At 36.8% G+C, this 12,873-nt stretch overlaps 1 protein-coding gene across 1 annotated transcript in view; it reads right to left on the bottom strand.

Annotated features, from left to right (window-relative positions):
• Nucleotides 1-11,270: 11,270 nt before the first annotated feature.
• Nucleotides 11,271-12,873, bottom strand: part of LOC140141853 (centrosomal protein POC5-like) — a 36,252-nt gene continuing 34,649 nt past the window's right edge. Inside the window, exon 11 of the mRNA XM_072163724.1 lies at nt 11,271-11,752. Within this exon, the coding sequence (XP_072019825.1) occupies nt 11,576-11,752 (177 nt within the window). The 3' untranslated portion in view covers nt 11,271-11,575. The remainder of the gene's footprint in view (nt 11,753-12,873) is intronic.

Here is a 12,873-nt window from a genome sequence, read left to right on the forward strand (position 1 = left end):
TGAGCTGATTGGTTACAAATCAAGTTTAGATACGATTGAAAGAATTGATAAAATAAGGCAGGTTTTGATACAAATTTCTATCTTTTAATCCTGATTATGGTAAAAATCTTCATCTTCATTAGATACAATGCATCCCTCAGAATTGAGTATTGCTGCACCTTGTCTGATGATATACAAAATAAGTGAACATTCAAATTTTTATTAAATACAGTTAACAGAAATGAAAAAATTATGGTGGTTTGATACAAACGTCCATCTTTTAATTCCGATTTTGGTAAAAATCACCCCAATATTATTTTGGTGAAATTGAGGTGATCAAATCAATTATTTTGCACATTTAACCATTATGATGTGAACAAATCGGCTTCTATGTGTTCATTTTTTCATACCAAAGAGGTTCTAAAGAGTCCATACTCAGAATAAATACTCTAAATAAATCTGCCATATTGGCTTGTTATGCATAGTAACCAAAATAGCGTGCCTCCAACATTTACTGATAAAAGCTCTAAATGAACGACAATTTGCATGTTTATACATGCACATTACAAAGGCTTGTCCATGCTTTGCACACATACATGTAGCCACAAATTAGGCTATTCCAGCTGAAATCCATACACCCCCTATGGAAGACATGGCCTCAATCTTCCACACAGGGGGATGTCGATTTCAAATGAAGTCGCCCATTCAGGTAACCCCATTTGAAATTCACACCCGTGTGGGAGATCAAGTCATGTTTTCCATAGGGGGGTGTATGGATTTCAACTGGAATAGCCCAATGCAGCAGAATGCAAACCACAGATGCCAACTAGCACTCAATTTATACAAAAGTTTGTCAGGCGCGTGGCAAAATAATCTGGCGGTACACTATTTGCCCTCTATGAGCGACACGCAAACATGGCGGAGTTGGTACTCTTTGAATCTAATCTCTTTGTTTAACACTTCATCCAAATTTACTGGAGTAATAGTGTACAAACCAACAAACAATTATAAATTATAAACAATTATAAAGTGATAATAACCTTCCCTGTCACTGCTATGGAATCTGGAGAAGAAAAAAAAAGAGATTCATTTACCAATCAAGTGAACGATGAAGAAATATAATAAAAGTATATATTATATATCTCCTAAAATCAATTATTATTATTGTTTTAGGAGGCTTGAATTGAGGCTGTTATTATTTTGCACTAAACAATATGTGTATATTGTACTATACGTACATACGGTATCATTTGTTCCTTAATAAAAATGCTTCTGCAGTTTTTCTATACAGTAAACATGTGTTACTTGTGTATTATTTCTTGTAAGTTTGCAGATATGTGTTTTAGCATAATAAAACCATAAAGGCATTTAGATTATCAAGAAAAAATAGAGATTTGCGGTAGGTACTATAACTCACACATTTATTTTCTAGTGGAGACACTATTCAGTCAACCCCACAAGCTATCAATATTTGAAATTTTCATGGATATCAGTGCTATCTCCAGTAGATAGCACAATATTTGAAATTTTCCCAGATACTGTTGCTATCTTCAGATGATAGCACAAGATGTAAATATGCTCCACATAGACAACAGTGCTGTCTCCTGTACTACTATCAGTTGAAGAACAAAATTTAGGGGGGGCATATTTTGTGCCGCTTTAACTGGGACATTTGCATGCGTACCATGTGAAAAAGCATCCAACGTTGTGCTATGGCCCAAAACATGTTTTCTGGGCTGAGAGTAAGCTGCGCAGGGCAATTACTGCTTCATTTTCTTCTATTAGGATTTTTAGGGTGCATCACCCTGCTTCTGTTGCCTATGAATTCATGCCAACAAATTAAGAGATATCTAGGTGACTGCTCCAAAAGAATTTCACACCTTCAATGAACTGAATATGGAGCCGCTATACAGTTCCACATGGAATTGATATTTTAATTTATTTAAAAGTGGTCATAGCTATGAGATCAAATATGTGTGTGTAAATTGCCAAATGCTCACAGGGCAGCTATTTGCATTTACCCACTTTTGGCACTGAGCAGTCGAGTACTATTACAGGCTATGATAGCACATATGCGCCCTACGGTATGTAATACTATGATGATTTTTGATGATTTTTACGATCATCCGAACGAGCAAATTGCTGAATGGGCCTTTAATGAAAAAAAAATACAGAATTTACTAAGTTTCAATTGACTTTGCTTTAATAAACAAGAGCACCAATGGTGCTGTAGCTCATTTTCCCTAATTAAATATGCAAATTAGCTAATTAATATGCTTAACATTTGAGTATTTTTTGTTTTTTATCAGTTACTTTGTACTAAGTTTTGAATTTCTATGATCTTCACACAAAAACCGATTACACCTGTCTCACCTTAATATAAAGCAGGGCCAAATTTTTACGAGCTGCATAGTCAATAAGATAACAATAATGTTAATTGGACCACTAAGTACTTATCTTGGAGACAAACAACTGGGTGCGAAGGAAAACACGGAAACAATTATATTGAGGGTTTAGGACCATACACTGCAAACCCAAAGTGCCTATATTTCAGGAGATCCTCTAAAATTGGTTTGGCAGTAACAATGAGGGATTAATTACTAAATATAGGCACAAATTTAGACCACTATTTGGTCAGACCTCAAATGTAGTCTGATAAATAGACACAAAATTAGACACTATAAGCCCAAAACAGCTAAAAATTGTCATGCCACTGGTTTGGTGAGCTCATTTTAAAATGGACCAAATGCAATGAGGGAGCGATTACCGTAATTTTTAAAATATCACTTTTATTCTGCATATATATCTTGGTCAATTGCATATATCGAGGTTTTTTTTGTGTCAGTTCCTGCAGAACTGACACCTTTAGTACAGGTTTGACGATCACGTGACAAATCGAATCTGTGGCGTCAATGTTAATATCGATATCAATTTAAGGCTGTTCTAGTTAAATTACATACCCATTGGCATTTTGGCTGTACCATTTAATTTACATACTCAACATTTCCCTGTGCACTTAGTCCATGAATTGATCCTGATTTGCATTGTCGTATAGAGTTATATTTTTGTACAAAAAGTACCCAAATCCCTACATTTTATATCTCCCTGTGTTATAGACAAATTGTATACGTCACATTTAAAATCATTTAAAATGACTTATAAATTGCCTTATGCTATAATGGGGTCTTATACATTTGTATTGTGTGAACTTTGTTTTTAAATGCCTTTGGCTTCCAGGTTAGTTTCTCGGAGCTGGTGAGGTGTATCTGGGTTTAACTTGGTAGGGTGGTGGTAAGTGGCTGCCCTAAGACTTGATGCATTTTTGGCGCAAAATATGTAAATTAAGTAGCTAATTTGCATATTTAACTTAAACTAATCAAATAGTTGTTTTTTGGGTTTTTTGCCATTTCAAGAACTGGTGAGGCGTATAGGATATAACTTGATGAGGTTGTGGTAGCGGCAGTTTCACGGAGCTGGTGAGGTGTATTGGGGTATAACTTGGTAGGGTGGTGGTAAGTGGCTGCCCTAAGACTTGATGCAATTTTTGGCGCAAATTAGGTAGCTAATTTGCATATTTAACAAAAATTGTTTTTGTGTGGTTTTTTTGCCATTTCGAACTGGTGAGGCGTATAGGGATGTAACTTGATGAGGTTGTGGTAAGCGGCAGTTGTAAGATCCGATGCAATTTTTGTCGCAAGATATGCAAATTAGTCACCACATTTGCCTATTTTTTTATTTGTCGAATTGCTTTTGGCCATTTCTCGGAACCATCTTTAACATTACATTCAAATAATAATTACATTGTAAATTGGAACTGACACCAATTTTTTTCAGGAATATCTTGTTTTATGTCGGGCATACCTAGGCATTAACAGCTGAAATCTATGAGATAACGCTGACGAAACTTCGGCCAGGCACAAGTGACCTGGTGAACGAAGGTTGAGAGCCAGAAAGCCCCAACTCAGAATCACCTGCTCCCATAAAATGAGCATAAAGTCGCCAGGGCACTAGAAGATACAGTCCATTAATCATGACAAGAAAACAAAAACATTGATGAAATATTGATTTTTGAAGACCAAAGCAAGGAGCCAACTTTATGCTCATTTTGTGAGAGCTGGTCAGCTGGTCATAGTGAGTTACTGCTTTCTGGTTCTGAACCCTCGATATGAGCAGAACAGATTATGCTGCCCAATTACATCAATGGGCTCTTCCAGTCTATAAATCCTCTATAGAAGACATGACCTTAATCTCCCACACACAGGGTGTAGATTTGAAATGGAGTCACCCATTCAGGTAACCCTATTTGAAATTCACACTCCCTGTGTGGAAGATTAAGGCAAATTTCCAGGGGGAAAACTGGTCAAAAGTGGGCGAAAATGAGAAAAAAAGGCCTCTCACAGGGGGGGGGGGGCAAGACTTCTCACAGGGGGCAGCTTCCCCCTGGCTATGACACTGTAGGGGTGTATGGATTTCAACTGGAATAGCCCAATGCTAACAAAGGTATTCAAAACACAAAATACAATCTATATATAAATCAGTTTAATATACAAAAGCTATAAACATATCAAATTATACATTACATTAAAATATTATGAATAAAAAATTTGTTGATAAAAGTTAATAAGACACTTTTAAATTGAAGATGCATTCAGATTGATTAAAACATCTAGATCATTTGCTATAATAGTACAACTAATCTTATGAATACAACATTTTGTCTCATAAAATTAGGGCATACAAAATCTCAGGAAACTGAAAGGTGGGTTTGACAATTTCTACTTGAGTAGCCTTAAGTGTTTTTGTATGCATAATTAAAAATATAACTCTACTTCACATGAAAGTGATTGATCGAAGCAAGATCATACAATACCACAACAATTGCATTTCAGGTTTTTTTACAATCATATGCAATATTGAAGGAATCAGATAGCAATGTTTGCACAGTATTTTTGTGGGACCTGAAAGCATACCAGACACACCAAATCTGAATACAAGGAATGTCCTTCTGATATCAAATAACTTTAATTTTTTGAAATTCAAAATATAATACAAATTTTATGGCAAATTATTAAAAATTAATATTTATAGTAAACTTTATAAATTTAATGATATGTAGCTAACAACAAAAACTGACCATCATTTTGAAAAATTTTACCTTTCGTAATGAAGATATATCTTCAATACGAAAGGTAAAAATTGTCAAAATGATACATTTTTTCCCCATATCAGAAGGACATTCCTCGTATTCAGAATGCAATTTGGTGTGTCTGATGTGCTCTCAGGTCCCACATAAAATACTGTGCAAACGTTGCTATCCGAGCCCTTAAGGGGCAAAGGCACATCAAATAATGTTATCACAGACTAGCAAGTCAGCAGTATCTATTCCCTTCAACAGGAAAGTCCATGTAAAACTACGATAAAACATATTTACGGCCTTTCCCAAACTGGAATCAACACCCGTTTTTTTGTCTCCCAAGGCAACATACCATAGAGTGCTTTTGAACCTGGCAAGATTATTTGTGACGTGTCATGTCAAAAGGAGACACTTTGGGCAGGTTATGAATTTTGAGGTTTTACATATCTTAAATAAAGAGATATTTTGCTCCACAATGCTCCACTAAAATTGGAAATTGAGATATTGGCCTTTAAAAATATTATTGACAATGTTGAGAGTAAGAATTAACTTGAAAAATGTCTCAAAAAATACAAGATGCCTGTTATATTCCGGTCTGAAACTATCAGACAATATTTTTAACATTAATAACATCACAAATTTGCAACAAACCCAAATTGTGAAACAAATCACTCGCCGGCAGATTATTGGCTATTTCTCCATTTACGATCCTGCCCAAAAGTGTTTCCTTTTGACATGACACGTCACATTTGCTTGATTTTCAAAGTGCATGGGTGTGTGGACAGCAATTCAAAACTACATGTATCTTGATAAAAGATTTGATGCAAAGAAGGGGGTCATTGAGTGAGAAGTCTCTAAAAGAAAGGGGTCGTATAAGCCCCTAAATGGGGTCATTCAGTGTCAGACCTGGACAAGTTTTGGCCAAAAGCAATAAATACAAAAATGGCTAAAAAAGGAAGCTAAATTGTATCTCTTTCAAAATTAATATTTAAACTCAAAGTCTCAAAGTGCAAATGTACAACTTTAAAAATATCATTTACATTACCATGTTTACACCATATAACCACAGAATTAGAGAAGGAGAACCGGGACTCCCTATAAAGCTTCGTACAAAAGCACTGTCAGCTATGGGGAGAAAGTTGGGGGTATTCAGGTTCTTGCCAACGGTGCACGGAGACAAATGAAAACAATTCTGCATCTCATCTGAAGCATCTAGGTGTCTCGTGCAGGTCTCATCAAGTGCGTCTCTCAAATGCATCCATGTCGTGGTTGCATGAGAACAATTGCCTGAGCGCATTCCGAGGGAAACCGAATACCCCAACTATTTGCTCCATGCCTGTATCAAGATGGCGATCGAGTCCTGGTTCTCCTTTTCTAATTCTGTGCAAATAATACTACAGTCCAATCTCTCTTATCCGGACCTCTTTTATATGGATCTCTCTGTTATCCGAATGTGAAATATGTTTTTGATGATTTACCACAGGTAATTCCATGCTCTGAATACTTAAAATGACATCTAAGTTGCAAAAAGCACTCTAAAGCCAACTTTTAGTGTTATTACATCATGTTTAAGCAATCTTTTGTTGTCACCATTTCAGTACTTGGGACAGTCAATGCAGAATTACATGTAATTCACTTATCCGGATTTTTCACTTATCCGGACAATGCTTTGTCCCATCATGGCTGGATAAGAGAGGTTGGACTAAAGGTAGTTTATAGAGGGTGTCTGTATAAAAAGTGGGTATTGCATTTTCATCACAATTTGTGATGTATTTGAAAGTAATGGTGGGATTTTTAACAATTCACTTTAATCAGTGCTGTCATTTACATTTACCATCAATTAAAATACTGTGATTAGTGTAAATGTTCTTTTATGCAGTCTATTATAAATAAATTGAAACTTATGCCTTGGTTGTTCATGAGACACAATAAGATACTCTATTCTTGTAGAAAAGCCATAAAATGACATCAACTTTACAGTCGCACCAACCTACTCTGAAAGATTGGCAGGCATTTTCTTTTCAATGCTATTTTGTTTTCCATGTGTTTTTTGTTTTGTTTTGGTTTTTTTGGTCAGGAATCCATCGTCTATGTTACCATTTATTTAGAGGAAGCTTCTCTGCATCTAAGTAACATATTAAAAGTGTCCGCAAGTCAAATGTTGGCTTTGTTTAGCTGCCTATGAACCATAGCATTACAAACATTTCCTGAAGCACTTGCCAATTCCCTTTAAAAAGGCTTTAAAAAACATGGTAATGTAAATAACTTTCCAATGAGATTACATGTAAAATTAAATATACGTTGTTAAAAAGAAGAAAACTACTGATTCCCCGCTTCCACATTTTTAGGACAAAGTTTCTACAATGTTTTTCGTGAAAAAAGTTCCAGATTTCATGTACTTCTAAATTTTGAGAAAAAAACCCCTATTTGGAGCAGTTCACTTAGAATGGCCCAAATATGCCACTTGAGTCATCTCCTTGTGTCAGATATGCAGACAAGCTTTCCCTAATTACACAATTATCTATGATATCACAACATCATCAGCACGATTACAAGGAAGACACATGACATGTTTTGAATCTTCAAGGTTAATTGTACATCAATTTATGCTAAGATTTTAGTTTAAACACTCCGAATCGAGTCAAAACAATGTCTCATGAATCTCATTAATATAACCCAGACAGTGACATTAATGTTTTCAATGTGCTACATTAGGCATGCCACAAAAACATGCTACTTATGTCACACGTCATAATATAAACGTACTTGGGCATGTAAAATTATCTCCTCCTCATCAAACATGTTAACAAAATAAGGCGTTCTCTGATCACAAAGTTTTTAAAAATATTGTAACACTTTGCATGTCATCATTAAATCATTACCTTGAACACAACTGTGTGACAATTGATATTAGAGTAGGCCATACAGGTATGTAAATGTAACTCTGTTGAGTGCGCTTTAATGCTCTCCATGGGGGGTGTTGACTGCAGACGACAAGTTTCAAATATTTTTAATCCAAAAGTTTCACAATTGTTCATTGTGATGACCACATTTAGAATCAGCATGAAAAATGCATTAAAATGAGTACAAACAAGCCTAGTATTGGTTCAGTGGTTCTTCAGATAGCTCTTGGTATTTTGAGAAAATATCTCAAAACTTGGAAATTTTATGTTGAAGTCTATGGCCACTATGCAAATCATTAACATCTAACAGTTAAAGGAAAACAATGAGGGGAGAGTGTTGCTCACTTCTGGTCCATCTTCTTCCCAGGGAGTGTGAATTTCAAATGGGGTTACCTGAATGGATGCATTTGAAGTCTACACCCCCTGTATGGGAGATTGAGGCCATGTCTTACATAGGGGGGTGTATGGATTTCAACTGGAATAGCTCATTGATGTTAGGATGATGTTGCCGATTGGCATCCTCCTTTAACTATACATTGCTTTAAACTGTTTACCAAGTGCTCAGTTACCAAGATGCTTCATTAAATATGGATGATTGTTCGCATTCTGATTATATTTTTGTCAGAGCAACTGGAGCAGAACAAAATAATATGTCGTATTGACACCACGTACGTTACTCGAGTTCTAACTGGTGCATGACTAGCTGTCCCGATAGATATGAATGATTCAACACATGTAATGATGCTATCAAGGGGGATGAGTTGTGATGTTGCTAATATTGATTCAGAGTTATTGAAAACAACAAGTAATACATTCTTATGTTTTAGCTTGTTTTGTTAAATTACAGAATCACTCATAGGTTTGTAACTAGAAGTTCATTATTAATGGGGTTTGTACCATACTTAACCCCCTGAGCACTACCTGCTGATCTAACATTGCCTCTGATTGGTCAATTACATGATATATTTACTTTGATCACCAATCAAAATGGAGGTTTGTAAATAATTCACCCCAATTTTTTTGTGTGGTGAAATTATTCTAAAAATGTTGCTGATTGGTCCAATTGATAATGAAAACTTCTTTTTGGCCAATCGGCAGGTAGTTCTCAGGGGGTTAAGCTTTATAATTAGGAATGAATAATGATAATTAAAACATTTTGCCCAAACCAAACCTATTTGTTGGAAACAGACAGTGCTTGCTTTTTTATGGTTCTATGCACAGAAATTAAATTTCTTGTGTAAAGTTTGCAGCAATCTTTGTTATTGATTTAGTACTTGACAAATAAAGTGATATTATCTTCAAACATTGAGTATGTTTGTAGTAAATTTGCTCGCTGAATTTTCAGCACATCATTTACAACATTTCTTACTGGGATGGGTGCTGTGTATAGTGAATCAAATTTACTACAAATAATATTTCCTCAAATAGACCGCAAGACATAAGGGACCAAACCTAAAGATTGATGAAGTCCTATGTTCGAAACAAGCATTGTTAGGGAAGGGCTAAAAAGTTCAATGTTTACAGGGCTTTGTTGATTTTTGTTTTACCCCCTAAGCTACATTATACAAATATTCACTGCTATGAGGGGCGAAGTTAAACTTATAGGTCTGGGATGATCTCAAGATCATGCTATTACCCTAGGCGCTTTTGCTGAGAGTCATAGCATGAATTGAGATCTTAAAACCAAAAAGGGCCTATAATTTTAAACGTGTCCTGAATATAAAGCAGTTGATATCTGTTTTATATACCAACAGTAAGTTTGCTCGGCTTATATAAGGCGAAAATTATTCGGCTTTTGTTACTGCGCGCACCAATAAAGTCCCAATTCACGCTCGCATAAATGCACATAAGCGTACACATTACGTAATGCACAACTAGCGTAAGCACATCGCCCAACTGCGTGCATGCTGTTCTATATCAATACATGGTGTTATGAGTCTTATTTTTTTCGCCTTATAAAGCCGAACAAACTTTAGCTGTCATGGTTTTAGACAAGTAAATAGACCTTGGAAACTGGAGATATGAGAATAATTATTTCAGTGCAATGCGTGTGTAAATGCTTCTTTGGCGCGCCAACTGCTGCGAGATTTGTAATTACAGAGCGCTCCACGCTCTTTACGCGTCGTGTTTTTAACACGCAGTACGTGCGACGCAAAGCATCGACCCCCGATGGTTTGTACTTCTATGTGGACAGACTGTAGCAAAGATTCTTGTCATCTGACAGCACTGGGCATCAGATTGAATTACTGAATGTACAAATACACCTTGTTTTGCTATGTATAGTGTACATTTCAAAGCTGCTCAATGGCCAACAACCATTGGTCTGCATGCCGGATCTGACCTGCAGGCTGCCTATTCAGAATCCAAGCTGTAGCGAGTGTTTTCCACAATAAGTTAAGTGGTTTTCTTGACTTCATTTCACATCGTTGGATATCAAGGTCCAACACTGGTTGCATAGGTCATTTTGGTTCCGCTCCCTCCACACAAACAGTCTGCCAATGGCCACTTATAACGCCGTTTCTGATTGGCTACACGCATGTAGCTGTAGAGCTGTACATACGGGAACTTGATTGACCTCAGTCAGTGTGGCGAGATGGCGGTCAAAATTGCTCATGAATAATTAAGTAGCCGTCTAGCCGATCGACCAACTGAAAGCTGTGTTTGACGCCAAGCCGGATGACGTCGTCAGAAAACCGTTAGCCAATCAAAAAGGACCAGTTCGTCATCATTGGCAGACTGTTTGTGTGGAGGGAGCGTAACCAAACTGGCTGCGAAGGAGACTAAGGTCATACTGACATGGCATTTTTCAAACCTTTGCCAATGTTAATGCCCAGGGTAGTTTAAAGGTGCATGACCTGATTGTGGTCCAATTGTAGCACATTGTGTTTTCTACCTCACACTGAGGCCCATCACCCAAACATTCTTATTCCAAGTTTTGAGTTTAATTGCCACAGAAATTTGGATTCTAGAAGCAATGTGTATCTTAGTGGCGCATGGGACATTGGCCTAAGTTTGTGTTCATACCACAGAATTAAAACCAGAGAACCAGGACTCGACCGCCATCTTGATACAGACATGGAGCAAAAATTGGGGGAATTCGGTTTCACTCGGAATGCGCTCGAGGCATTCGTTGTCATGCAAGCACGACATGGATGATGGGCGCATTTGAGAGATGCACTTGATGCGACCTGCACGCGAGTACCAAGACGCTTCAGATGAGGCGCAGAATTGTTTTCGTTCGTCTCCAAGCGCACCGTCGGCAAGGACCCGAATACCCCCAATTTTTTCCCCATAGCTGACGGCGCGAGTGTATGTGGCGGTATAGGGAGTCCCGGTTCTCCTTCTCTAATTCTGTGGTTCATACTGCCTAAACAAAACATATTTCAGGCCTAAAATTATGAGAACAATATAAGCTTTCACCTGATACCAAAATCTGCATCTTGATGGGTAAAGTGAGGGGATGAAGCTATCAATCTGTCAAGCACCTTTAACACTGAAATGTCAATTTCATGCTGACGTCACTTGATCATGGAAGGCACAAGAGGGCGCTAGTGTTACCTTAGTGAACTACTTTCACTGTGTGTACATTTGAGGCAGTCAATGGTATTTTACCACTTTGGCCAGCCAGTCTACGCTGGGATATACCAGCTGCTGATGTTGTTCTATTGTAGATAGGCTGACCAGGTCGCTGTTGCTGTTGTGGGTATCGTGATGCCATGGCATGCCCAATTGTTTGCTGAAAAGACAGAAACAGAGAGTGGATTTTAAGAAACAGATAAGTAAATTTGAGAGGAATGATTACTTCTAATCATGCAGGTTATGTCTATAAAAATTAATCTTTTTGTTTCAAAGCACTTCTGATGTAGAATGCAGTCTCTTTTTTATCATTGAATTTCAATTACAGGTACTTCAGCATGTATCTAAATGCTAACATCCAAATGACAGTTTGATACCTGTAAAGACTATTATAAACAAATAGTAATCTGTACCCAGAGCAATCAGTGCACATTAACGTTGAAAAAAAATCAACCAGTGCATCTGGCCGGATTCAAACCTGTGACCTTCGATTATACTAGCACAATGCTCTAACCAACTGAGCAACAGAGCCACACTGGAGAAGAGCGAAAGATTAAAATCTATAGGTATTGGGTTCAAATGATGTTTGTAACCAGATGCACTGGGGTTTTTTTTCAATGTTATTTAATGTGTGTTGGCTGCTCTCTGTACAGATTAATTCATTCATCCTATTATCCCAGAGAGTATATTAATTTCAGAGACTATTACATGATCTAGTTTTTATGTTTCAGAAATACAAATAAATGCGCTGCACATACGTTTTATAAATGCTTGCTTTTTTTGCTTTGAAAAAGGGTCAATTTTGTCAGGATTAATAAAGAAAATAAATATTGTTCAGAATATTCAACAGGAAGTTTTACCAATGCACGTCAGAAATTTGGCCCTAGAGGAAAAAATATTGGTTGACCTATCATTTTCTCCTAATTTATTGATTCATCTGTTGAACTTGGCTGGTATTCTAGATACAGGTTGATCCACTGATCTGATATGTAGAGTTCCTGAATGCTAAAATGGCTTAGGGTGTCCTAGGCCACCATGACCAATGTTATGGGTTGGATGTTTATAACACACTTAAATTTCTTATATGTATCTATGCAGTGTGAACTGTGGGTTAACCCTCTCCCGCCGACAAGTTTCAAATTTACTTTAAAAATTCACACATTTCAGAATTGTATATAATCATGATAATATTTTGAGTCAGCATGAAAAATGCATCAAAATGAGTACAAACAAGCCCAGTATTGGTTGAGTGGTTCTTGAGATAGCTCTTGATATTTTGAG

The sequence above is a fragment of the Amphiura filiformis genome, chromosome 20 (genome assembly GCF_039555335.1).
Source record: "Amphiura filiformis chromosome 20, Afil_fr2py, whole genome shotgun sequence".
Lineage (NCBI taxonomy): Eukaryota > Metazoa > Echinodermata > Ophiuroidea > Amphilepidida > Amphiuridae > Amphiura > Amphiura filiformis.